The sequence below is a fragment of the Trachemys scripta genome, chromosome 9 (assembly GCF_013100865.1).
Source record: "Trachemys scripta elegans isolate TJP31775 chromosome 9, CAS_Tse_1.0, whole genome shotgun sequence".
Classification (NCBI taxonomy): Eukaryota; Metazoa; Chordata; order Testudines; family Emydidae; genus Trachemys; species Trachemys scripta.
The window spans coordinates 89,418,062-89,445,644 of record NC_048306.1 but is presented as its reverse complement, the minus strand read 5'-3'; the positions used below and the strand labels follow the sequence as shown (position 1 = coordinate 89,445,644).

Below are 27,583 nucleotides of genomic sequence, written 5' to 3'. Positions count from 1 at the left end.
AGCTCATGCCCAAATAAATCTGTTAGTCTTTAAGGTGCCACCAGACTCTTTGTTGTCTAGTAGTAGTGGCACACAGTTCTCTGACATGCAGGTTTATAAAATTGTAGTTAATATACAGTTTAGAGCATAGGAATTTTAAAGCTCTGCATGTTCAGACCAACTGAGTTGAAAATTGTGATCTTGTATTCAAAACTATTAAGATGTGGGCTGAAATAAAATCAGCATAAATTGCTCAACAATATCAGCATTGCGCTGCTATATATTGTAAAACATTACAGTGAAATCTTGCAAGTATTACATAGCACGCTGCCTTGCCCAAGTGGTAACTAAGCACAACATCTTCCTGTTTCAACATTCTTAACTTGTATCCCTCCTAGAAGTTGTTTTTTTTCAAAGACTGAATGCTGCTAAGTTATGAGTTTTAGCAGGTTTTTGTTCTTTTAAACCACAGCACTGAATGTTATTCTAAAATTGTTTTCCAAATATTCTTAAACTCCCAGTTTATCCCCCGCTGATGTTCATTGTGAAAAGTATTGCAGGTCTAATAATAATATCTGGCACTTTTGTAATTCACTGTCCAACATGTGTTTTGTGCCCTCATCTGGTGGATTTTTAGAGGATAACTGTATAGCTACCAGCTAAGGGAGTTATATCTTGAAATCAAGTAGTAGAAGCTCATGCTTTTAAGTCTGGATGGCTCGAGTTCAATCTTTGGTGACTAGCTATGATGGAGGTTGCTCCCCTCCCTGGGGAACCCCCACCCACTATCCCCACCTTGCCTCAGCACTAGGCCACTGCCAGTCACCAACTAGCCCCCGCTCCCTGGGGCAGACTGCAGTATCGGCCACTCATCACTGGCAAGCGGGGTTTGGACCTGCTGCCTTGGCCCAGCCCTGAGCTGCCCTCTGCAACCCCCAGTACCTGTTGGCCTAGTACTAGGCCACAACCTGGGGCTTTCCAGGCTGGAGCTCCCCAGCCTTTCCACACCTCTGCTCCACTCAGGTACGCTATCTCTAGCTTGCTGCAGCCAGGCCCTTCTCTCTCTGCACTCAGAGAGAGACTCTTAAGCTCCTGGCTCCCAGCCTCTTTATACAGGCCATCTGGGCTCTGATTAGAGTGTGGCCCAGCTGCAGCCACTTCCCCAATCAGCCAGGGTTTTACCTTGCCCCGCCCCAGCCCTCTGCAGGGCTTTTCCAACCCCTCAGGGCAGGAGCGGGTGTCCACCCCGCTACACAAGCCTTATAATTTTGCCAATCTGGAACGAACATCCCATCTGAGGGATGGGGGCGGGGAGAGAGGAGAGTGAGACAGGACCAGGAAACTGGACAAGGAATCCAGAGCGGTAGTGGGGGGCAGTTGAAATCAGATGAGGAGCTGGGGCAGGTTAGACAGCAATAGGATAGACATAGACTGGAGGGGACGGGGAAGAAGGGTCTTTGACTACTAGAGAACACGCCGTTCTCCGAACATTTGATTCGCGGGAAGCAGGGGAGGGGGAGGAGCAGGAGGGTGGAGTGTTCAGGGGAGGGGGTGGAGTCAGGGTGGGGACTTTGGGTAAGGGGCGGAGTTGGGGCAGGGCCGGGGGCGGGTCTGGGACCCTTTGGAGTGTCCTCTTTTTCCAGGACTGCAATATGGTAACCCTAGTAGAACCTCGTTAATTTGCAAAACTACAAGGCCCAGATTTTGCATGCACGCACAAAGATAGCAGCACCTTTCAAAATGAAGTAACTTACACAGGGGCATTAATGGAAATCAGTGACGTTTTTACTGTATCAATAATATTACAATTTTAGCCAAGTACATCTATTATTTAAAGCAGAAATACTAGCAAACTAAATGTAAAAACTAAGCAAAACTAAAATGTAGAACTAGGTGAAGCTCTGGAAAATACAAAAATGATAGTTCTCCGTGTTAAACTATTCTTACCTGACTGTGTCCACCAGTGCTGATACAGCATGCCCGGAGTTTATACAAAGTGCCTGGTTTCAAGTGAGTACAGGTATATTCTGTAGCAGATCCACTATATGCCACTTCCCACTGATTTGCTGTAAAATTAAATGAATTCATTCAAGTTTGCTTTTGAAAACAACGCACACTCTCTCTCTTTCTCTGTACATGGCTACTATTCCTCAAGGGAGTTATAGACGAGAAAGAAAATCTTTAACAGGATTTTATACAAATACTTGAATCCTTTTTTTGTGAAAATAAAATGTTCAGACACTATTAATGACTATATTATTATTTCTTAAAGAAATCTTTTAAAAAGAAAACTAACTATAGTCCTGGAACCTTAAATTCCACTGTCCTACAGAAAGGGACAGGGACACGTAAAAACATGAACAACTCCAAAACAAACTAGAACAACCCAGGTACTCAGTGTCAGCATAATCCAACCTGCAGTCCAGGACAAGTGGCACTTTAAGGCTGCAGATCAGCAGCTGTGGCTGGCTCTTACATGGGATGCAAAGAGGAGCAAGGGCCACTTGCTTCTTCCTTCATATCTTCCCCTCAGCACTTATGTAAGGAGCAGCCACAATCTGGTCCTACTTAAAGATCACTTTATTTTCCATTAAAAAGGGGCCACAGTCAAAGTACTCCAGTCACTGGATTGTGGGGTAGCCTCCGATAAGTCACTTTACCTGTGTTGTCTAGTTTTCCTGTCAATAAAATTGGTATAATACCACCTACTTCACATACATGTTTGCAGTGCTTAAAATGGTATGAGAAAAGTGTGTGTGTGTGTGTGGGGGGGGGGATCCTATCACAATCTGGGAGCAGCAGCTTTAGTAAGACAGTTGTTAATGTGCATCCTTCAGCAACCCGGCTTGATTTTTATCTTGTTTTCCAGGTCTGCAACCCCTTGCACCTGCCTGCACCCCACATCCCGCCCACTTTAAGTGGTGGGTGCTTAATTCATTAAGGTTTGAAGTCTTAGGAAAAAGGTGCACAGAAATACAATGTAATAATAATGATATTATATTAGTAGTAATAATATTCTACAAATTGATAACATTTTAACCAGACACAAATGGCACACGCATAACTTAGATAGCCTAGGAATCCATGATAATTAACGATAGCAAACATTAAACAGTTTAATAACATTTTAACTCAGGCGTGTCTACACTAGGAACACTTTACTGGTACAGGAATACCAGTATGCTATACCAGCAAAGTGCTCCCAGCATGGAAGTAGCTATACTGGCAAAGCTGTGTTTGTACTGGTATAGTGAAACGAGGCCCCACGAGTAAAACAAGCTTTACTGGTAAAAGCACAGCTCTTTGTTGTCTACACTAGGGATGTCTGCTGTCACACCTGTGTCAGTCAGAGATCACACCTCTTTGCACCTCTGACTGACATAGCCAAGCAGGCAGAAGTCTATAGTGCAGATATAGCCTAGGCCAGAGATTATTTTTTTTCAATTTACGTTTTAATGTAAAAGTTGGTTTTATATTTAATGTTTGATAAAATTAATAAAGGGTACAGAACAGATGCCAGACTAAACTGTTTATCTAATAATACCATCTATGATATTTGATGCAATTGTTTCTTGTATTATTATTACATTATTAATTTAAAAAATATTAATAGCTGAAAAAGCCAGGTTTTTTAACTGTAGAAATGTATAGCCACAATGTATTGGAATAGATAGATTCTTGTCAAATTTACCTTCAGAATTTCCTTCAGAAATCTCCAATAGGTATTTTAGGATTTCTGAACCACCATTATCTTGTGGAGGATCTGAAAAATGAGCAACACCTTTATTAATAAATTAGATTTGAAAAATGGAATCTACAAGAAAATAAAGAATATAGGGACAGATTTTGATCCTACAAAAATCACACATATATCTAATAAGGAAAGCACTTGTCAGATGTACTAATTACAGCATAAAGACCTAATGCTGTATAGTGCAAAGGGCTCTCTGGTCAGCACCTTGCAGATTTTATTCTAATGAACTATCCGTACTGTAACAGGTTCATTAGGGCACAAATAACCCAAAACAGGGTTGATGGAGGATATTTACTGCAAATAGCTGCTCTCTGACTGAATCAACAAGACTAAAGCTGATGATAAAAAATAATTAGATGCTGACAAATGTGGCATTCATAATTCTAAAGATGATGATTTTAGGATCCACTCTTAATCTACAGATCATTTCCAGACAACTTGGAATCTTAGAATACACTGTTGATTTGTTAACCATACCGCATACACCTCTACCCGGCTATAACGCGACCTGATATAACACGGGTTCGCATATAGCGTGGTAGCAGCAGGGCTCTGGCGGCGCTTTAAAGGGTCCGGGGCTCTGGCTGCTGCGGGGAGCCCTGGGCCCTTTAAATCACCGCTGGAGCCCTGCTGTTGCTACCCTGATATAACAGCGTTTCACCTATAACGCAGTAGAGATTTTTGGCTCCCCACGACCGCATTATATTGGGGTAGAGGTGTACTTTGACTCAAACATTCTGCTCTTGCTACTTGAGTGGAATCAGGAACTTTAACAGGTTATTGGAATGTATTTTTAATGTTTACGCAAAGCTGTGATTCCAGAGTGTCTGGTTTTCAAAACTGATGTCTGGAATCCTTTATCATCATCATTGGCTGCTCATAAACATGTTACATAGTCACCTCACGGAAGACACAGTTCCTGTCTCAAAGAGCTTACATTCTATGTGCAACATGACATACCCACAAAGGATCATGAACAGACAAATTGAGGTGTGGGGGAAGTTGGGAGGGAGAACAATGGTGACATTAAGAAGACTGCTGAGGCGTGGATGTGCTTAGGCTGTTGCTTTACATTATTTGTTTAACCTTTCTTGTCCATTTCACTTCTCATAGGCAAGACAGCAGAAGTAAGTTTTTAGGAGGGATCTGATGGAAGAAGCTTGGTAGGCAGGAAAGCACTAAGGGAGCACGGAAGAAGACAAAGAGATGAGGGGTATCGAGACTAACATCATTGGTAGAGCAGATAGGTTGGGATGTGGGCAGGATATACATGATATAGGGCCTTGAAAGCAAGGACAGGAAGCCTGAACTTGACATACAGTACAATGGAGAATCAGTGAATTGTCTCAAAGGATTGTGTGTGTGTGAGAGTTGGGGGGAGACAAGATAGCTGAACCACTGTACTTTCACTTTATAAATGCCTTTACAAATATTTTTGAGCTCTCTGATTATGAAAAAGTCACAGCTTTTCACCACAGGCTCAGGCATCTCTCAGAATGATCAAATGCTTATCTAACTTTCTGAACAGATTCACCTCTGGGCTGAGAAGCAGCATGCGAAATCTGAGCCTAATGTGCCATTCGCATCGGTTTTGTTTACACTTAATTTATGTTATGCCATGAGAAAATTGTGTTACAGCAAACTGAATGGGTTAGCTTACCCCATTTAACGCCGAAGCCATGAGATGTTATTGACCCTTTAATAACTGGTCTGGTAGGAGGTCCCGGCCTGTCTGGGCTTGTTGTGCAGACCAAAATTTCACTTGGACAACTCTTTCCTTCCACATTAGAAGCAATCAGCTGAAACAAAAACACAACTAATGTAACTCTTCAGTTCTCTTTTCTGGTAGCTTTGCATGAATTAATCTAATATAGTCCATACAAATATTGCTTATTAAAATAGACAGGACTATCAAGTCACAGCAAATTGTGTATGATTCTAACAATAGGTAATTGATCATAAAATTGTTTCATTTGTAAGTACCATCTGAGTTTTTCTCTGGCCCCACCAGTACTTTGTTGCAGTAAATTAAGATAAGAAAATTCTTAATGTCTTTTTTTTAAAGCAAGTGTCACATGGCCATCCATTGTTATTTATCCACAGAGAAGGTAAATAATGGTCGTTTCAGAATGTATTACTGTTATTTGTACAGTATTACCATAGTGCTTAGGAGCCCAAGTTATGGACCAGGACCCCATGTTAGGGTGACCAGATGTCCCAATTTTATAGGGACAGTCCCGATATTTGGGGCTTTTTCTTATATAGGCTCCTATTACCCCCCAGCCCCGTCCCGATTTTTCACACTTTCTATCTGGTCACCCTACCCCATGTGCTGTACAAACAAAGTACACAGAGCAACAAAACATGAGGAGAGTTACAGGCGCACCTAACATATGCTAATCTGCACTTACTGAAGCACAAAAGATGCATCTGAAGTATATGCTCTATAGGCCAAATATTGAAGTCTTTACTCAGGAAAAACTCCGAGTGATGTCAGTGGGAATTTTGCTAGACTGAGTAAAGACTTCAGGATTCGGCTCTAAATATGTTGCACAGGAATTGAATATTGAATCAACTATTACAAATACTAATTATAAATACAAACTAGCAAGTTTTTCTACCTGGGAGCCTCAGCTAATCCCCTGGTAACTCCCCTTTCAATCATCTCTTCCATCAAAGGCCTCAAATTACAAAGATCCTGTCTGCTGAGGGTAAAAAGTTGGATGGGTTTCCCTCCATAGCGAGTTAATGTTACTCCCTGCAGTCAGATGGCAGAGAGGGAGCGTGTGTGTTACTAGAAACCAATATAAGTTCTTGGAACAACTAGTCCTGAAACCCACAGGAGGAGAGGATATTTTTGATTTAGCTCTAAGTGGAGCACAGGATTTGGTCCAAGAGGTAGATATAGCTGAACTACTTGGTAATACAGTAACTCCTCACTTAAGTCGTCCCGCTTAATGTTGTTTCATTGTTACGTTGCTGATCAATTAGAGAACATGCTCATTTAAAGTTGTGCAATGCTCCCTAATACCGTTGTTTGGCAGCTGCCTGCTTTGTTCACTGCTTGCAGAAAGAGCAGCCTGTGGGAGCTAGCTGGTGGGGGCTTGGAACCAGGGTGGACCAGAAGCCCCCCATCAGCTCCCCTAAGTTCCCTGTGAGGCAGCCGCCCAGCAAGCTATCAATTGCTAGGCAGTTCAGCTGTCCCTCCCCCCATTGCCGTGTGCTGCTCCTGCCTCTGCCTTGGAGCCCTGGAGCCTCCTGCTTGCTGTGCAAGGGGGGAAAAAGAGGGGTGCTAATGTCAGGGTGTCCCCCTCGCTCCTGTACCTCATCTCTACAGAGCGGGGGAAGGGGGGAATGACACGACAAGGCTCAGGATGGAGGGAGCTTGCTGGCAGCAGCTGCTATCTCAACTTGCTGATCTTTTTAGAAAGGCAGTGTACTTAGAGTAGGATCAGCGTACTTAAAGGGGCAATGCGCATGTCTCTCTCTCACATGGTGTGTCTCTCTGTCTCCCTCTGCTATGCTGTCTCCCCTCCCTCCATTCGTGCTGCCTCGTAGAATGTGAGGCTACATTAACAACAATGTGTTAACCCTTGAGGGCTCAGCCAAGTGCCAGTTCATCATTTATCAGTAAGGCATTCCCTGGGAAATATCCCACTCTCTGACTTCATCACCTCAACCAAGTTTCACAATCATCACTTCTGTGTACAGTATTAAATTGTTTGTTTAAAACTTAGACTGTGTGTGTATGTGTGTATATATGTATATATAAAATATAGTCTTTTGTCTGGCGAAAAAAAATTCCCTGGAACCTAACTCCCCCATTTACATTAATTCTTATGGGGAAATTAGATTCACTTAACATTGTTTTGTTTAAAGTAGCATTTTTCAGGAATATAACTACAACGTTAAGTGAAGAGTTACTGTAGTGACCATAATATAATACAATTTAACAGTCTTGTGGGGAGGAAAACACCAAAGAAGCCCATCACAACAGCATTTAACTTCAGAAAGGGGAACTACACAAAAATGAGGAAGCTAGTTACTGGAAATTAAAAGGTGCAGTTCCAAAAGTGAAATGCTTCAAGCTACATGGAAACTATTTAAAAACACCAGAGAGCCTCAAACTAAATGTATACCCCAAATTAAAAAACATAGTAAGAAGACCAAAAAGGGGCCATCACTGCTAAATAACCGAGTAAAACAGGCAGCTAGAGGCAAAAAGGCATCCTTTAAAAACTGGAAGTCAAATGCTACCGAGAAAAATAGAAAGGAGTATAAACTCTGGAAAGTCGAGTATAAAAGTACAATTAGGCAGACCAAAAAAGTATTTGAAGAGCAACTAGCCAAAGATGCAAAAACTAACAGCAACATTTTTTTTAAGTACATCAGAAGCAGGAAGACTGCTAAACAATCAGTGGGGCTGCTGGATGACAGAGGTACTAAAGGAGCACTCAAGGACGATAAGGCCATAGCGGAGAAACTAAATGATTCTTTGCATTCGTCTTCATTGCAGAGGATGTGAGGGAGATTCCCAAACCTGAGCCATTCTTTTTAGGTGACAAATCTGAGGAAGTTGAGGTACCATGAGAGGACATTTTGAAACAAATTGATAAATTAAACAGTAATAAGTTCCCAGGACCAGATGGTATTTAGCCAAGAGTTCTGATGGAACTCAGATGCGAAATTGCAGAACTACTAACTGTGATGTGTAACCTATCATTTAAATCAGCTTCTGTACCAGATGACTGGAGGATAGCTAATGTGACGCCAATTTTTAAAAAAGGGTCCAGAGGTGATCCTGGCAATTACAGGCCAGTAAGCCTAACTTAAGGACCAGGCAAATTGGTTGAAACAACAGTAAAGAACAGAATTATGAGACACACAGATGAACACAATTTGTTGGGGAAGAGTCAACATGGCTTTTGTAAAGGGAAATCATGCCTCACCAATTTATTAGAATTCTTTGAGGGGGTCAACAAATATGTGGACAAGGGTGATCCAGTGGATATAGTGTACTTAGACTTTCAGAAAGCCTTTGACTAGATCCTTCACCAAAGGTTCTTAGGCAAAATAGCTTCATCTTTGACCCACTGACGTAGTGCATGTTCTTGAGATGAAAGAAATTTTACCCTCTTGAGTTTACAATATTCATACAAAAATTAAACAAAGCTGTTTTCAGATATTTACTCTGTAAAATAATGGTTATGTGCTGGAAGCCCAGTGAATATGAACTTTAGAGGCCTCTTTCCACACAATATGTAGTACTTGCAATAAAAAGTGCATGGAGTGATGCCACCTTGTGGAGAAATGATAAATTTACAGGCATGGGCTTTTCAAAGGCCTGACAGCCTGGACTGTTATGTTAGCAAGCAGATATTTAGCACTCCTCTTGCATAAAATCAGACATAGTAATCTTGGGCATTTTTATTAGTAAATAACACTCAGCACCTGTATTGTGCTTGACATCTTCAAAGTTCTGTATTAATGAGACAGACTTCTGAATTTTGTTATAAGTTAAAAGATAGATTTTTATGAGTTATAAAAATGTATCTTAGCTAACGCTATCACTAGAAGAAGAAAACATAGGACATTAAATATAAACTTGCTTGACAATCAGAAATTCACATGTAATAGATGGGAAAGTTTCATTTGCCATATGTTGGGTGAACCTGTCTCCCTGAGTGCTGGGAATGTCCCTGTTTTCAGGGCCTGTTTCAATGTTTCATCTGTTTTCCAAGAACAGTGTTTCTCTGTCCCAGTTTCTGTAACCAGTGCAGACTGGCCACCTGAGGGAGTTACACCACAAGGACCACTGGAGCCCTAAGTCATGCTGTTACATGTTGACACCTTGTCCTCCCAGGATGCCTTCCAGCAGCACCCTGCTGCACAAGCCCTTAACCTAGCACCTCCTCCATGTGCACAGAGTGAAATCTACAGGGCAAGCCCTTCACGATTACACTCTGTGGAACAAAGGACTGTATCCTCCTCAAAAAGTCTAAGAAATTAACATGTTTTGATGTAAAACATTTTAACTAGAACATTATCATCATTGGAAAAGAGGCCTGTCAAAGGAGGAGAGATTTTTTCCACACCTATCAGGTTTTAATCAGAGGAAGGATGTGTGTTTGATAGCTCAGTTTTTCAGTGTTATGGGGTTCTCGTCGTGCAGATCTTTTCAAAATGTGCTGCAACAGAAAAAGGAAAGAAACAAACAAACTTACCCTAAATTTGTATTGTGTGCTTCTTCTGAGATTTTTCACAGTACAGGTTAGCTCTTCTCCAGTGTACTTTGGGTGAAACACGCTATCCTAAAATTTTAATCAAGAACAAACCAAGTTTCTATATATTATCATCAGTATGTATAGATGACATTTGTATCATACAACACAGCTACGATTCATCGTGTCAGTATTGATTCCAAAAGTTTCTCATTTTCTGTAATCTACCATTGTCATGGTAATTATTTTCTAAAAAGGTGGAGTGACTAATTGAGCTGAATCATGTGCCATTTTTCTATAACGTAAGAAAGCAATTTAGTTAACAGTTTAACAGAAACGCAAGTGACGGTCTATTCCAGAAAGCAAGTATCGTACATAGATGTAGGCAGAATGTGGCAGACTGAATTGTTTTAAGGATGAATTACTCCAAATCCTATGACTTTTTCCTTGTGGCTTTCTGAGTGGGATTCTGCACGACTCTGCATTACAGACTTGTACCTGACTTTGCTAAGTCTACGAGGTCTCCGTTCTGGTGCGAAGCAGAACGTTGTCATCTTAGCGTGTGACTCAGGCGTAAACAGCCAGGTAAGTCATACAGCTCAATCTTGCAAAATGTTGAGCACTCCGCGAGATGTGGAGTGCCCCCTATCTCCACCTGACTACAATCAGAGTTGAAGGCATTTAGCACTTCACAGGAGGGCTCAGATCTTTTCAGGATCATACCCTTACTCAATGATAAACTGTTTATAGTGAGTCACCAATGTAACAGAAAGCCGTTTTTTCAAACAGACTGGGAACACAGAATTTATTTGGATAAAGAAAGGTTGAAAGAAAAAGAGGAGCTTTTCATTTTGGTGATGCACCCCAGGAAATATCCCCTAAATTCAGACACTGGCCTTTTTTTTTTTTTTTTTAAAATACAAAGCATTCTACTAAACTCATCCTTCATTTGAGGAGACTTCAGTGAGATCTTGTACAGTAACTATGTAAATATCAGAACAGAAATGTTCTCAATAATACAGGGCATAGTCTCTTCGATGGGGTTGCACCTATACAAGTGGGAAGAGAATTTGATCCATGCTATCCACTTTATAATACTACTAACACAGAACTTACATTATCTTCCTCCTGAATTTCCAGGGTGTAAGAAATCACTTCTTCTGGTGTACATCCTTCTGCCTTATTCCACTGCAATGTGATCCACGTGACGCCTGCTCGAACCAATCTTGGTGCAGAAGGGGTCTGAGGAATATTACCTGATGTATAGCACACCACTTCCTGGCTGTACCCGCTGTACAGGAACAGAGAGGAAGAAGATATCACAATTTTTTTTTCCAAACTGCATTGTTTGCATATATTGGTATAGAAATATATTGTTAGAATATATAGGCATATAAACTATCTATAAGCGCATACAAAAATATTACAGTAAAAAGACATTCAGATTGCAAATCAAGCACTCAAAAGTTAGGGAGTGCCAGAATTAAGAATGCCTGTGGCAACCTTAATTCAGACCCCTTGTCCATATGCATTATAGCACAATCTTTAAGGACATGTTTGCATTCATTTATTTCTACAGGACCTCTGTCTCATTCAGTGCACACAGGAAGGATGGTGCTCTCTGAGTGAGCAGTTAGTCAATATTTGTTTTCTCCTCATTGTCCAGTGTGTTGCCCCTATGCCTTACTTACTGCACTCCATCCAAACCCCATACCAAACAGTGAATTATTAACTTCCTCACGGATATTTTTATGGATCTCATCACCATCAGAGTGCTTCAAAAACAAATTAATTTATCTCCCCTGTGAGGTAGGAAGGTATTATTAACCCCATTTTAAAAATGGGAACTGAAGCACAAGAATGAATAAAGCTAAAAGTGTCCATTGATTTTGGGTTCAAAGAACAGCTCCAATGTACTTCAGTTGGAGTTGCTCAGCACTTCCACAAGTCTGGTCCCAGGTGACTCAATCTAGGGTCACAGAAAATCAGGAACACACAATTATTAGCCACCTGTGAAATTCTGGTTTAAATGACTTACTTAGCATCACATAGAAACTCTCTGGCAAAAGGCAGAGAGAGAATCCAATTCTCCAGAACAACATTTAACTGCCTTAATCATGAGACCAGGGTTCTCTTCCCGCTTCCCTATGCTGAATTTGCTACACATCTTCGAACTTCTGCAAAAAATGAGGCAGTGATCCTGCAGACAAAAGCCTCATTCACTACAGAACCCTGATTCATCCCCAGGATATGGTCCATCCTGTGCATTGACTAAGGCAGGCATTGTGTGGAAAATACAGTGTGAGATCGCGTAATTAAAGACGGTCTCATAAGGCACATGCCCAGGCAACCTTAACTCTAGCATTTCCTAACTTTTGTGTGCTTGATATTGCAATCTTAAGGTTTTCTATTTTTGTGTGTAAAGCAAATGGGAAAAAAAAAATCAGAAATTTCTTTATGCGGTGCCATATTGACATGGTTCCTTAGCAGCGTTTGAACCTTTTGATTTAAAGCAGACCTCTGCCACTTGAGCTAATAGAGTAACTGTGAGTAGTAGAAGTCTGTTAACTTCGGTGTGGGCCAGCCATTAGAAGAGGATGAGAAACACACTGGGCGAGTAGCTTTCAGAGATATTTGCTGAGAACAGAGGAATGTTAGTACTTAGGAAATGCGGATTCCATTCCTGGTCTGGAGGGAAGTATGTTCTAGTAAATACAGACCCTTCTGCTCCTGTCCCCTCTCATATATCCTTGACAAATCTGTCCCCTTGTGTTCAGGGCCGGCTCCAGGCACCAGCCTGGCAAGCAGGTGCTTGGGGCGGCTGCTCCGGAGAGGGGCGTCACGTCCAGGTATTCGGCGGCAATTCGGCGGACGGTCCCTCACTACCACTGGGAGCAAAGGGCCTCCCGCCGAATTGCCGCCGCAGATCGCGATCGCGGCTTTTTTTTTTTTTTTTGGCTGCTTGGGGCGGCCAAAATCCTGGAGCCGGCCCTGCTTGTGTTCCTGTCCCTCCAGCTTCTATTTTTCTCTGCTCTCGTCCCACTCCCCTTCTGCTCTTGACCCCACCAGCTTCTGTTCCGTGGGTCTGTCCTCTGCTAGCCTGTTCCTCTCCAACCCCTTCCGTTCCTCACCGAGGTCTACGCTGCAGACCTGTATCGGTATAACTACATTGCTCAGGGGTGTGAAAAATCTACACCTCCAGAGTGATGCAGTTATATTGACTTAACCCCCCATATACACAGTGCCACATCGACAGGAGAGCTTCTCCCATCAACATAGCTGCCACCTCTTGGGGAGGGGGATTAACGACACCGACGGGAGAAGCTCTCCTGTTGGCTTAGGAGTGTTGTCATTAAAGCGCTACAGCTGTGCTGCTGTAGCCCTGTATGTAAAGATAATCCCTGAGTCAGGTTGCTTCCTTTTCCTCTATACTACCTGGGTTCCAGCAGGGGGATCAGTTAGAGCATGGGAGAGACCGTCTATCTGCTCTCAGGTCCACAGCAGGCTCATGCTAAAGAGCAACTGGAGGAATAGTTCTGCTTAGCCCCAGAACAGAGCATGCTCAGTAGGCTCTCAAGGGTGGAACAGAGTTCTGTGGGGGTAGAACATGCTCAATGGAGATGGAATGTTTGGAGTATTTTGCAATTAGCCTCTAACAAACCCCTATTGAGTAAGTGCAAATAGCTACTTTTAGACAACTACCAGTCAAATTTTGGTGGATTTTCACTGGGACAGCAAATGGCAATTCTCTGACCCTAGCACTCTCCCTGCTAATTTTCAAGTCCTTATTCTAGAGTATGAAGGCATTAGAGCTTCTCCACTAAGGCCTTGGCTACACTCGCGGATTCACAGCGCTGCTGAGGGGGAATAGCGTGCAGCGCTGCAGGCGCTGATTACACTGGCACTTTACAGCGCTGCACTCGCTGCGCTCGGGGTGTGTGTGTGTGTGTTTTTTCACACCCCTGAGCGCAGCAAGTGCAGCGCTGTGCATTGCCAGTGTAGCCAAGGCCTAAGAGAGTTATAATATGAAAGGACTGACCATGAATATAACTACCCCAACCCTCAGCTCACTCCCACCTCAATAATGTGAGAAAAATTGGGGTTTGGAACATGTCCAGAAGATTAACAAAACTGGGATTTGGCAAACCAGGGATGGGGAGGACATGTTCCAAAACTAAGGACCCTTCACAGACAATGCTCTGTCAGCAGTCCCCTCTCATTTATATTACACCTCTGCTGACAAGAGAGACGGTGTTTCACAGAGAAAGATGATCTCTCGGGGTATGTGGATAAGGGAATCCATGTGCAAACTCTTGAGAAATAAAGGCCAATGATATCTAGAGGAAGAAGACAGACATTAACAGAGTTGCTTTATTAAACCATATATGGCTAGGAACTGCATTTTCAGGACTTTTAAAATGGCAGAATTTCCCCTCAGAAAAACACATATGTATCTCTCTGGGTATCTGTACTTTTTACTTCATTCTTTTATTTCCCTCCTCAGCTAAACATTCCAAGTCACGAAACAATGAAAAGGGACTAATAATTTTAAAAATACATATTTTTGTAAGTTTCAAAAATTATTTTAGCTTCTTCAGTGTATGTCCCCCTTCCTCCAATGAGTTTGTATGCGGGCAAACTCTGCGCCAGCTAAAATCCCCACACAGGGAAACTAATGTGTATACTCTGGCGCTCTAGCTGTTGTAACATCTTCTGTCCAGTGGTTTCTAGCAGCACCCTGATCTTGCAAAACCCATTAGCCAGAGCTCCCACCGATTCCCACCAATTTCCACTGGCCTGAACATAACTCTAGGTGCAAGGGAATGGAGAATCAGGACCCACACCTTGCTAAAACCCCCTTGAGCAGTGTTAGCCCACTCTTGCCCCTATCTGCTATTTCATTTGTTTTACTCTCCTGCTGGCTGAGCCACCTAAGGCTTGCCAAAGGAGGAAGTGAGTACAAACTTTGCTGTAGTGCTGAAAGAAGATAAAGGAACATCACTTAAAAAAAAAAAAGCAGGATTATTTTTTTCAAAATCTGTAACAACTTCTACAGGCTTGTTTTTTTTTTTGGTTCCCCAAGATCCCTAGTGGGAACTTTACATAACAGATGTGTGTTCTTTTGGTATTAGAAACAGGCCACAAAACATCATTTAACACCTCCAAAGGGGACCATCCTCTTAGATCCATTTCATCATTCTGAAAACTTCAAGTCAGTTCCCTGTGAGGTGAGTGAAAGTTCTCAGAGGATCTATTCTAAGAGCACTATTTGTAGAGCAATAAAACTTCAGCCATTTAATAGAGAGCCCAAAGGGAAAAAATCTAGCAGCCTCTCAGTACAGATACTGTCATTTAGAGTTAAGCCTTCTGAATGCCTTTGCCATGGCAGAGATAACATTGATAAGAAATAACTTACCTAGTGCCTATGTCATTCTGAGCTGCTAATCTGAAGGTGTAGCCCACAGCTGGACAAAGCTTAGTCAATTTGCAATGCTTTTGGCTTCCGAAGTAACATTCTCTGAAACCATTGTTTCTTTTTCCCTAGAAAGAAAATGAGGCATTATTGTTTCCTCTCTTAACATACCTAATGAAATAAATCCAGACATATTTTATTGATCATTTTATTGCTTACTTTCTTAGTTACTAAAATGACCAATTATTGACATTAGACTTTTAATGTTAAACACTTTTGCATAAATTAGCACCAGCAATATTAAAGAGGTCTAAACAATTTAAGCCATGGCAGCTTCATTTTAAATAGGTTTCTAGTGTGTGTCGTATTCAGTCTGTAATCAGATTGCCCATAGGGCTTCAATCTTACTCTCATGACACAGTTCTTCCAGTTCTGTAGCATCACTTATAGCGAATCCACCTACTTCATTAACTCTTCAATTTATCCTATTTATGAATCAAAATCTGTATGAGTACAAACCCAATTAAAGATGAGATTTTCCCACAAGTCAGTGCCACCTCTCAGCTTGGCCAAAAAACTACACAGAGCCTGCAGCTACTAGTCCTTGTAGATCAGGGGTAGTCAACCTATGGCACGCCTGCCAAAGGTGGCATGCAAGCTGATTTTCAGTGGCACTCACACTGCCTGGGTCCTGGCCACTGGTCCGGGGGGCTCTGCATTTTAATTTAATTTTAAATGAAGCTTCTTAAACATTTTAAAAACCTTATTTACTTTACATACAACAATAGTTTAGTTATATATTATAGACTTATAGAAAGAGGCCTTCTAAAAACGTTAAAATGTATTATTGGCATGCAAAACCTTAAATTACACTGAATAAATGAAGACTCGGCACACCACTTCTGAAAGGTTGCCGACCCCTGTTGTACATGCTATCTTCTGACCTGAACTACAATTTTAATCCCCATTCTAGCTCCTAATTTTTCCCCCACAAGGGGGCTCTCACTCCTCATGGTCTAGAAGGTGCAACATACCAGCAATGGTCTACAGAGAACAGCAGGGGTCCAACGTTTGGCTCAGCAGCACAAAGCACTCTTTACTGCCGCCCTAAAGGGGCAGCTAAGGCTTCTTTCATCAGAGAGGAATATTTGGGTGGTGGAAAGCTGATATAGCCAGTTCCCTTTAGAATAAGTGGCATGCCACAGATAGGAAGGGTGTTTATTAGGGATGGGGGAGGTGATGCAGGGCAGACAGCATACTCAGCTGCTGGAGGCATAATTTAGAGCACCTTTGAAGCTGCTCTAAGTCATTTCAGGCCCCGACCTACCTAGGTTTGGAGGAACAGCAATGGGGCATAAGAGACACCTTCCCCCCCCACCCCGCATCTTCTCTCAGCTGCATCAAGAGTAAACTGAGTGCAACTAAGAATTGAGTCTATGGTTTCCAGAAGCCCTTCCCTCCCCCATCCCCTTTTTAATGAATAATTCCCAATCCAATCCCACTCTTAAATATTTCATTCAGTGAAAGAACTGAGCTCAGCTTTACACAAATATATTTCCTCGATATTCTGGACTTTCCTGTTGTAAGCAACTTTGTTTGCACATCTGGTAACAATCTTCTTGGAAATCATTTAGGTTCTGAAATTAAAGTGGACCTGAAAAAGAGACTGCTTAACCTCAAGTAATGTGATTGGTCTGTAGTGCAGTACCTTTGAGAGGGCTTTTAGCTCTTCAGTCTACGAAATATTAATGTAAAATTCATTGAGAATAATGTTCTGAAGCAACAGGACATGAGAGCAGAGCACAGTCCCCTCTTCCAGGGAGGGAATAGTCATGCTATTGCCCTAAAATTGACCCACAAGCAAACGTAATCCTAGTCTCTGTAATCTCTGCAAATGTGGAAGTCCCACTATACAGCTAGTTATCTTTGTCACCCTTCTCTGGGCCTTTTTAACTTTGTCTTCTATCTGGGTAAAATTCACACTGTGCAGAGGGCCAATACAAGACCTGTGTGTTTCATGTACTGAATGCTGGGTAATAACATGAGAGGCCGCCATATTTCGAAAACTAAACTGGCTTTTTATTAAATAGAACTATTTACAGACATGCTGCAACTGCATCAAGCATGCAAGCCACCTGCAAACAGACTGACCTCCCGGTGCTTCCTCAAAACTCTTCCTTCCTGCAACCTGTGCTCCCCTCCCTCCAAGTGCCATACAGGTTGCACCACTTAATCCTAGTTTGAGGGTTTCAATGACACCTAAGTGGTGAATAAATCCTGTGCTGGCCCCTCTGCACAGGGGAGAATTTCACTCTTTTTCTTTAGACTGGAGAAAAAAGCACAAGAGACGGAAAGGACCGGAAACGAAATTTCTTCCCCAGGTACCAAGCAAGTCACATGTCCATGCATGACTCACATTTTTTACAGGCAGAAGCCATTGCCCACATGGTATCTTGTATGTCTCCAGGAGAGACTACAAATTAGAGACTAACAAATTTATTAGATGCACACAGTGGAAAATACAGTAGGAAGATATATATAGATATAGATATATACACACACAGAGAACATGAAAAAATGGGTGTTGCCATACCAACTCTAATGAGACTAATTGATTAAGGTGGGCTGTTTACGAAAGCTTATGCTCAAATAAATGTGTTAGTCTCTAAGGTGCCACAAGTACTCCTCGTTCTTTTTGTCAGTCATTGGAGTGTAGTCCATGCAGGGTGCTCACATCAGTGTATTGGTGGAGCTTAAGTCTCTGGTACACTGGTGAGTCATACATAGAGTTCCCCAAATTGTGCCTCCCTCCCCCACACAATGAAATTCCAACAGATTAATTATGGTCTTGTCTACACTGTCAAGATTCTGCGTAGTAAAGCAGCTTTTTGCACTCAAACTGCAGATGTGTACACACTGCCAAGCCACTTTGTGCGCAGAAACTGCTCAGTTGCAGCGCTGCAATAAAACTACCTCGACGAGAGTCGTAAGGCTCAGAGGCTACAGCGAAGACACTTGATTGCTTTCTGCACTGTAACTGGCCTCCGGAGCTGTCCCATAATGCCTCAAGGGACCGCTTGTTTTGAATTTGGCTGCCCTGGAGACATGCGCCCCTCCCCTTTCAAAGCACCTTTTCTGACAGCCTTTGCGCCCTGTGCTGAACTACTCTGGGACTCAAAACCATTGATGTGGAATGCTTGTGCTGTTGAACACAGAGGGGTGTGTGTGTGTGTGATTGCTGTGCAGAAAGCCCAAGAAGGGAGGCGGGGGCTGATGTCGGGGTTTGTCCGTGCCCCAGGACAGGTTGCTTCCTGTTGGTGTCCAAACTTACAAGACAGCATGCTGTAACACTCTCTTCCCCCCTCCATAAACACACACACACTCCCTGTGACACACTCTCCCCCTCCCCCTTCAGTTGAAAAGCAGCTGGCAATGTAGTGGGATGCCCATGGAACAATGGGATTGGGAAACCTGCATCATGTGATGCTGTGCCTGCACCATGAGGCATTGCAAACCTTTCCCAAAGCATCCTGCAGCCAGTTGTACAGTGGGATAGCTACCACAATGCACTGCTGTCTTTGCTAATGTGGATGTGCTCCAGCGTCACAAGCAGCACAGTGCGGACACGCAACCGTGGTTTAATTCCAGCATTTTAATAAAAGTGGTATAACTTGTGGTGCAGAAACTTGCCAGTGTAGACATACCCTATGTCTAGAGGTCTCTGCAGTTGTGGAAGAAGGGCCAGGATCTTTCCCTGAAGGCAGTGGGGCCTGTAATTTTGTTAGCATCAAAGTGTCCTTTCCAAGGATTCTAACACTTCTGTAACTATTGAACCAAACTACCTCAGCGTAATTGGCACTGATCCTGCAAGGATCATTAACATACTGTAGTCACCTGAAAGAAATGAAATGGCTGCACATATTAACCTTGCACAATACGTTAAATGCAACCAGTTTATTCCCAGAAAGATGTTAGCAGACCTCAAATTGGCATAATCACAGAAGGATGATTCCAGGAGAATCTTTCATATGTTTTTAGTGTCAAATCTAGGTGACTGCATTTCCATAGCAAAAATAGTGGACCCAATTCTCCATTCCTTGCTCCTGCACAACGTGGCAGTCAAACGCTTCTATTTTGAACTGGTAGCACTTTGCACTCATCCGGCACATATGTGAATGAGTATACACAGTGCAGTGCACTGGAAAAATCAGGCTCTGTTTTGTCACAGCTACGGAAGCACATGAAAGGGCCTATGTCACAACTCTGAACTTCAAGTTCCTGAGAACGCCCCAAGGAGAGTGTAGCACATCTAGAAAGTGTGTGTACAAAAGCTCAGAACAATCACGCAGACCTCCTGTGATGCACAGAACTTGGAGTCACATGAGGGATATTCAACACATTGACAAATAGCCCTATCTTACTTTTATCCATATGATACCATTTTCTCAAGAACTCAGTTTAGTGCACAATCTATTTAGATGTTCCCCAGCTGCCCTGGTTGTAATTCTGCTACACAGCTCAGCTAAATTATGGGGAAAACACTTTAGGATTCAGTGACTCTTATCTAAACTGATGCTTATTTAAAAGATACTGATAAGCTAGAATCACATTAAATCCTTTGACAAACACAGCTATTGGACAGAAAACATCCTGGAGAAAGCATGGTAGGTGACGCTTCGCAGTTCAGGGGAAGCATGTCTCAATATCTAGGATATACAAAATCTATGCACCACACCCACTATATTAAAAAAGTGCAAGTTAGAAAGTGCAGGGTTATTCAGAGAAGGTCTTTCTTCTTTTTAAGAAACACTCTTCTTCAGACTCAGATGATTTTAATTATGATTTTTTTCTACAACCCTTTAAAAACTGTCCTGATTCTATTACGTTTGATGCGTTTGCAGCAGTGGTTTTTGTTCCTCTTTTTTGTTTGAACCTCAAGTTTATTTGATCATTTTTCTTTGATTATTGACTATTTATCTGGCAGACAAATGCAGACCTGAATGAAAATACTGCCTTTTGCTCCCCTCACCAAAAAACCCTCTTGTGGATTGGAGTGAGCAAATGATGAGTGGATTGATTAAGGCATACAATAAGGGGAGTCCTAGCTGAAAATGAAGCAGTCCTGGGAGGTTCTGACAAAGCAGTATAAATGCTAATTTCTGAATTAGGAGCCAAGGGCCATCTCCAAAGAATTCCAGCATATTTTTAAATTAATGGAGATGTCCTATCTCCTAGAACTGGAAAGGACCTTGAAAGGTCATTGAGTCCAGCCCCCTGCCTTCACTAGCAGGTCCAAGTACTGATTTTGCTCCAGATTTTTAAGTGGCCCCCTCAAGGATTGAACTCACAACCCTGGGTTTAGCAGGCCAATGCTCAAACCACTGAACTATCCCTCCCCCCTATATCATGCAACTATAACTTTCATAAAGTTTGGTCAAATCTTTGCAATTTTGCAATCTGTTCCCTAACTTCCCCACCCCAAAAAGCCCTCAGCATACAGTAGATGACAATGTTCAACTTTATAATAATATAAATCTGTTAATGTATACATTTGCTGGCAGAGCTGGTATTGCACATTATGCTGACCTAGTCCGCATTCATTGGTATTTCCAATTACTCAGACTGGCTGGTATTTCAGATTCTATTGGCACTAATTGGAGAGGCTGGCTGATATTTCTAATGATCCTGGCATTAATAGCCTGGAAATAGTCCTTTTTTGAGATTTATGAAAGGTTTAATGCTGGCATAATTTTGGAGAAGAACGGACAAGCTGGCACTGGCTGCTGCCCAAGAGTTGTACAATCTTCCCAGAACCCCTCTCTTTATCCTTCAAATATTCAGCTTCCAAGTTTTAATCTTATAAAGTTTCATAAATTGCTTTCAACACACCTCATCATTTCCTCAAACACATAGCACAGAGGGAGGAAAGACATGGACAGCAGCCTGTGACATGCTCACTACTGCTTCCTTCTCCAGTCCTAAATTCCAAAATGCTCAATTCCACTCCTGATCTTTCCAATGGCAAGTATCTGCTGCAGTGAGTCAGGGCCTGCTCCATGAAACTGGAACAATGCAGCTCCACCAGTCTGGTAGAAGTTGCAAATTAATTATAATAGAGAGTAACTGCAACCAGCTGAGTGGATTCCAGAAGGAAATTAAAAGTTTTTGTCCATCTATATTGGAAAGGACTTTTTATTAAAAAACAAACAAAACAAAACAAAACAAACAGGAATGCCTTTGTCTCCTATATTATTAATCTCAGCCCAATCATCGTTTAACATAGGTTTAGTCCAGGGGTGGGCAAACTTTTTGGCCCGAGGGCCACATCTGGGTATGGAAATTGTATGGCGGGCCATGAATGCTCATGAAATTGGGGTTGGGGTTTGGGAGAGGGTGAGGGCTCTGACTGGGGGTGCAGGCTCCAGGATGGGTCCAGAAATGAGGAGTTCAAGGTGTGGGAGGGGATTCCAGGCTGGGGCGGTGGGGTTCAGGGGGGTTGGGTGAGGGCTCCAGCTGGGGGTGCAGGCTCTGGGGATGAGGGGTTTCGGGTGTAAGAGGCTGCTCCGGACTTGGATCAAGGGGTTCGGAGGGCGGAAGGGAGATCAGAGCTGGGGCAGGGGGGTTGGGGCATGGGGGAGGCTGAGGGTGAGGGCTCCAGCTGGGGGTGCAGGCTCTGGGGATGAGGGGTTTGGGGTGCAGGAAGGTACTTGTGACGATGTATCCCATAATGCTTTATGGGAATATGATATAACTGGAGTGTGTTTTATGCTACATGTGCCATGTAACATATCTCTGTCAAGGTTATGGTTTACTGAATCTATTCATTCTATTTGTACACATATATCATTTTTGTACTTGAAGTTATGAATATTGGCTGTATACTTGCTTGATTTCTATATAAGCTTTGTAAGGCATTTGGTCAGCTTCTTTAGAAAGGAATTCGCAAAGTTAAGCGGCCAATCAAGAAGCACTTGAGGAACAATGCATCTTGGAATGCTCCAATCCACATAAGAAGTCATCCTGGAGACATACAAAATACCATGTGGGCAATGGCTTCTGCCTGTAAAAATTGTGAGTCATGCATGGACATGTGACTTGCCCAGGTGACTCCAGAACTCCATCGACTTTGCATAGGAGAGAGAACGGGGTCTCCACCCACAAGAGAAAGTCTATTTAAGCCTTTGGGAGACCCCTCCATTGGTCTTCACCTGGCTAAAAAGAGAGCCTTCTCCACCCCAAGGATATCTGAAAGAAACTGGAACAAAGGGCAATAACCACAGGGGGGTGAGTGATTGCTGGACCCAGACTAGAAGGAGACTAGTCTGTAAAAAGAAGTTTACTGGTGAGATTTTTATCTGTATTCGGTTGTATTACTGTATTAGGCTTAGATTTGTGTGTTTTATTTCATTTTACTTGATAATTCACTTTGTTCTATCTGTTACTACTTGGAATCACTTAAATCCTACTTTCTGTATTTAATAAAATCACTTTTTACTTGCTAATTAACCCAGAGTATGTATTAATACTGGGGGGAGAGGGAGAGGGGCAAAACAGCTGTGCATATCTATCAGTGTTATAGAGGGCGAACAATTTATGAGTTTACCCTGTATAAGTGTTATACAGGGTAAAATGGATTTATTTGGGTTTAGACCCCACTGGGAGATGGGCATCTGAGTGTTAAAGCTAAGAACACTTCTGTAAGCTGCTTTCAGTCAAGCCTACAGCTGTTGGGGGACGTGGGCAGAAGTAGTCTTGGTACATCAGTTGGCAGCTCCCAAGGGGGTTTCTGTGATCAAACCCGTCACAGTACTCTGGGCTGGGACCAAGAGGTTTAGAGGGTGGGAGGGGGAATCAGGACTGGGGCAGGGGTGCAGGGGAGGGGTACAGGCTCTGGGCAGCGTTTATCTCAAGTGGCTCCTGGAAGCACGGCATGTCCCCACTCGGGCTCCTACGCGGAGGCGCGGCCAGGCGGCTCTGCTGCATGCTGCCCCATCTGCAGGTGCCTCCCCTGCAGCTCCCATTGGCTGTGGTTCCCAGCCAATGGGAGCTGTGGGGCCAGTGCTTGGGGTGGGAGCAGTGTGTGGACTGGAGCCCCCTGGCTGTCCCTACATGTCAGAGTCAGAGGGGGGACATGCCGCTACTTCTGGGAGCTGCGCGGAGCAGCCACCAACCCTGCTCCCTGGCTAGAGCGCCAGACCAGGGCAAGCCCCAGACCCCGATCCCCAGCGGGATTAAAACGGCTGGTGGGCCGTAGTTTGCCCACCCCTGGTTTAGTCAGTGTCTGTTCAAAAAGGGGATAAAGGAAAATCTGAGCCATAAGGAGGAGTTTTCACGAATGGCTAGTTCACTGCCATGCTTATTATAGCTGACCCCATATCACAGGGAGCCCAGCTAGAGTTCAGAAGTTCTCTGGAATCCCATCTGAATTCCAAAAGAGTTGAAAAGAGGGCCCAGTTCTGATCCTCTCAAAGGAGAGGATCTATTAAGCAGGCCTGGGTATATAGCAGTAAGCATTAAGTTGGAGCAGTACTTCGTAAGATGCACAGATTTTATTGTTACAGACCAGTCACTATTAAACCTTCAGCTATTTTAGGGAAACCATTTTTACTAGTCAAATTCTGAAACCTTTATGGGTCTAGGAGCTCAGTAGGAAAAAGAAAATAAAGGTGCCACTCTAATCTTTGTCATTCTTTACAATTTTCAAATTCTACTAAACAAACAAGCAAACCAACAAACATTAAAGCCAGCCTAATCCAAATAGGAAAAAAGAAAAAAAAATTCCTAATATGGATTGCAGTGTTGTTGTGTTGTGTTGATGTTCTTAGTCTTCAGTTTCTTCTTGTCATATTGGTAGCAGACCCTGCAGCTGAGGAAATCCTTCAAATCCCTCATTTGGGGAAAAGAAGAAGAAAGCAGGATAAAACTGGCATATAGAAATATTGAGGAAAGTAATAACGCTCCTGCTATATGAATAGGATGGGCCATCCCTTGACTTCATTACCTGAGAGCACAACTCAGTGAGTCTCACCACCTTTCCAGCAAGAAAGCAATATCTGCAATTCCACTAAAGTAACAAATGCCAATTTATTTGTGCTGTGATCTAAAACTGGTGATCCCAAAGGGTTAGTGAGGATTTTGGAAATCCCCACAAGAAGATGCAGGAAACCAGATAATAAAAAACATACCCCTCTAGGTCAATTCAAGTCTCTTCATCTAATAAAACCTGTTTCCCTTGAGAAGAAACAGTTTTAGAAGAGAATATTGACCCTATCTCTCTTACGCAGGCTCTCAGGTACCACTGTCATGTGCCTGGTACAGATAAAAACTGTTCAGAATCCAAGCTGGATCATAGTCCCAAATCACCCACTTATGTGAAGCATTAGGCTGCACGATTGGGCCTTCTGGATAGTAACTGCCACATTTATTCTCTGTCCTACTGAGAAAATAAAATGATAATGCACAGTAGATGTAATGATCTGCTCTTTTTGGGAGACAAGAAAATCTGACTGAATGTTCTTTGGATAGCTACTTGAGTCACTTCAGAAAAGCCTTGGGAATGTGGTATGGACACCCCATACCAGGGCAGTTCTGTAGTCCAGCAGAATGCACTGTTTGTGTGCTATGTCCTGATGAAGTGCTAATGAGACCAGCTGAAATCTTTAAATAAACACAAGCCTGGAAGTTTCAGTGACTGTGCACATCAATGGATTTAAAGTGCAGTCCTCTTGCTGCATTTTAGGGTACTGCCTAGTCCCCTGACTGGCCAGTATTATATCCCTCCTGCAGCAACAGTTTATTTTTAAAGTTGAAAATGGTGCTATCTGCATTCCTGGAAGCATTTTAAATGCTCACAATCTAACCGAAGACAGCCTGTAAAACAATAAGGTTTTGCTTCAGCCAGAGTTTAACATTAGACACACCCCAAGGTTTGAAACATACCACAGAATGATAGCACCTGTTACTGGTTGCTGCTATGAAGTGATAATAGGCTGCTAAAAAAACCATCACTAGTGTGAATAGATTGCATGCTTTGTTCAGAGGTGGTTCTGTGGCAGTCCCATGCTTTTTCCAGGGGGAATGTGCCAGTTTGCATGACTTTTGGCCCTGTGCCTTCCCTTGATCAGTTTTATTGCTCTCTGGTTCTCACAATGCCAATTTTGTTTCTATAGCGTGAGGCTTTACTCTTCTAGAAGTAGGTCTGATAATCTGTATTGCAGTTCCCATGTTCAGAGGGCTTTTCACAGGGAACTCTCACGCCATCCCTCATTATGAAGGGGCGTAAAATTTTGAAGGCAGATTATCAAATAAATACAATTAGAAAGCCACCCTGAGAATGGTAGATTTCTCATTCTCCATTCATGCAAAGTTCCTTCTGCTTTACAGACACAATTTAATTTCCTTCTCATCACTGATTTTCCTGTGTTTATATTTTATTCTGTGCCCTGTAGCTAATGAATATTGCTCTAGCTGAGATCTGGCTAAGCCTTTGCTGTTTCCTGGCAAGTCTTCTCCTCTTCCTCTATTTATTTGTGTCTTGATTTCACTGAGATACAGTACAGCATTGTAACAGAAAGTCTGTGCTTTCCCCAACATGCATTTGGCGTAACTATGTGAGAGGGTATAGAATACTGAGTGTGCACTCTGCTATGTACCTGGATGCCATAACTTGTGTAGTGAAATATGAACGTAAGTATACAGAGACATCAGTGAAATATCAAACGAAGGAGTCAATGCCTTGCCTTCCGGAATATATTTCTTTCAGATGGAAAAACAAGATCCTGCAGAGACAACTGTCCTCTTGCACATCACCTCCTGTACTTTGGACCATAATTTACTTTCAGGTCACACATCAATTCAGCCGTCCATTTCTGTCTGCTAATACTGTTTTTTTCTACCAAAATACTTCCGTGTATGCATTGCTATCTGACAACTACAGTACTGCAACAGCCATCTTGTTTGCTCCCCACTTCCAGCAGCTCTATATTTTAATCCACTCAGAGTCATGTCAAACCATTATGAGGCATGCCAACTTACTGTGTCCATTATTCTCTCTCATCTTCACTGGCTGAGGATCCACTCATGGATCCAACTTCAATGTTATTACTAGGGAAGAAATGTTATCTAGTAGCTAGACCAAAGCTCAGCTGAAACAGTGTTGCCTGGGGCAAGTTACTTGAGACTCTCTGTATCTTAACGTACACGTCTGCAGAAGAGTAGTAGTATTACACCTCTTTAAAAGATAAAAATGCTATTTAAATGCGAAGTATTATTATTATTCTTGGTTAAAACCCTTTCTATGTTGTTATTTAAGAGCTCTGTAACAGTGAGAATGTTTCCATTGTTTTCTGGATCAGGCCTAAGGCAGATGATAGAAATTTACACCCCAACCAGGTATTCACATTCTATTATTGGTATGCTATCGGTTTCCGCTCTCTTTCATTCTCTTTTTGCATTTTAGAAATATCCCATATTTTCACACCTCACCCTGGTTTGGTGATATGCTCCCATTGAAATGAAGAGGAATTTTGCATGAGAAAGGACGGTAGTATTTGGATCTGGTTGCAGAAGGTATGATGTCTTGCAGGACTTATGTCTTTGATTATCCTGGCCTAGATCTTTTTGGTTCTCCTGACTCGTTTTCTGCTTTATTCTCAGTTTCGTTTTCTGCTTTGCCTTCCCTGGGTTATGGTGCATGAATTTGTGTATGATGCTGAACAAGTAATAGATGAGAATAATAAATGAAAGGACTTTTTCCCCCCACTGAACTCTTCTCCAGCTTGCCCTTTTTTTTTTTTTTTAAACGGTCTCTAACCTTTCCTTACATTGTGCACTGTGGGCAGCAAGCCATTCTGCAGCTATTGTTTAATTTCTTTAGTTCAGTGGGTTTCTCTTCATGCAAGGACACTTGCTGTGATACTGCATAGAATGAATGTTTGCACAGTGTGTGCTTCCAGATGTCAGACGTAGTATAATGATCTGGGAATATGTCAGTAGCACAGCAGTTGAAGACTGCTCACAAAATAATATCCTTATATAAGGCAGGTAGATGTGTTTCACACAGCATAACTAAACACCTCCTTCCAGATCGCCCATTCCTGATTTTGGCACCTTATTTCATGCTGGTCCCAAGCCTGGAAGCCCCTCTGTGACCCCACTATGATTCTGTCTTCATGTCCGTAAAGTCTCCTTTCAATACACACTTCTTCCATGAAGATT

The 27,583-nt window shown here is 42.5% G+C and overlaps 1 protein-coding gene across 2 annotated transcripts in view; it reads right to left on the bottom strand.

Annotated features, from left to right (window-relative positions):
• FNDC3B (fibronectin type III domain containing 3B) overlaps positions 1–27,583 on the bottom strand; it is a 378,401-nt gene that overhangs the window by 74,020 nt on the left and 276,798 nt on the right. For both annotated transcript variants that reach the window (XM_034782468.1, XM_034782469.1), the window contains exons 12-17: positions 15,371–15,495; positions 11,071–11,245; positions 9,958–10,044; positions 5,394–5,532; positions 3,671–3,742; positions 1,927–2,045 (exon numbers count right to left, since the gene is read on the bottom strand). In XM_034782468.1, coding sequence (XP_034638359.1) covers positions 1,927–2,045; positions 3,671–3,742; positions 5,394–5,532; positions 9,958–10,044; positions 11,071–11,245; positions 15,371–15,495 — 717 coding nt within the window. The remainder of the gene's footprint in view (positions 1–1,926; positions 2,046–3,670; positions 3,743–5,393; positions 5,533–9,957; positions 10,045–11,070; positions 11,246–15,370; positions 15,496–27,583) is intronic.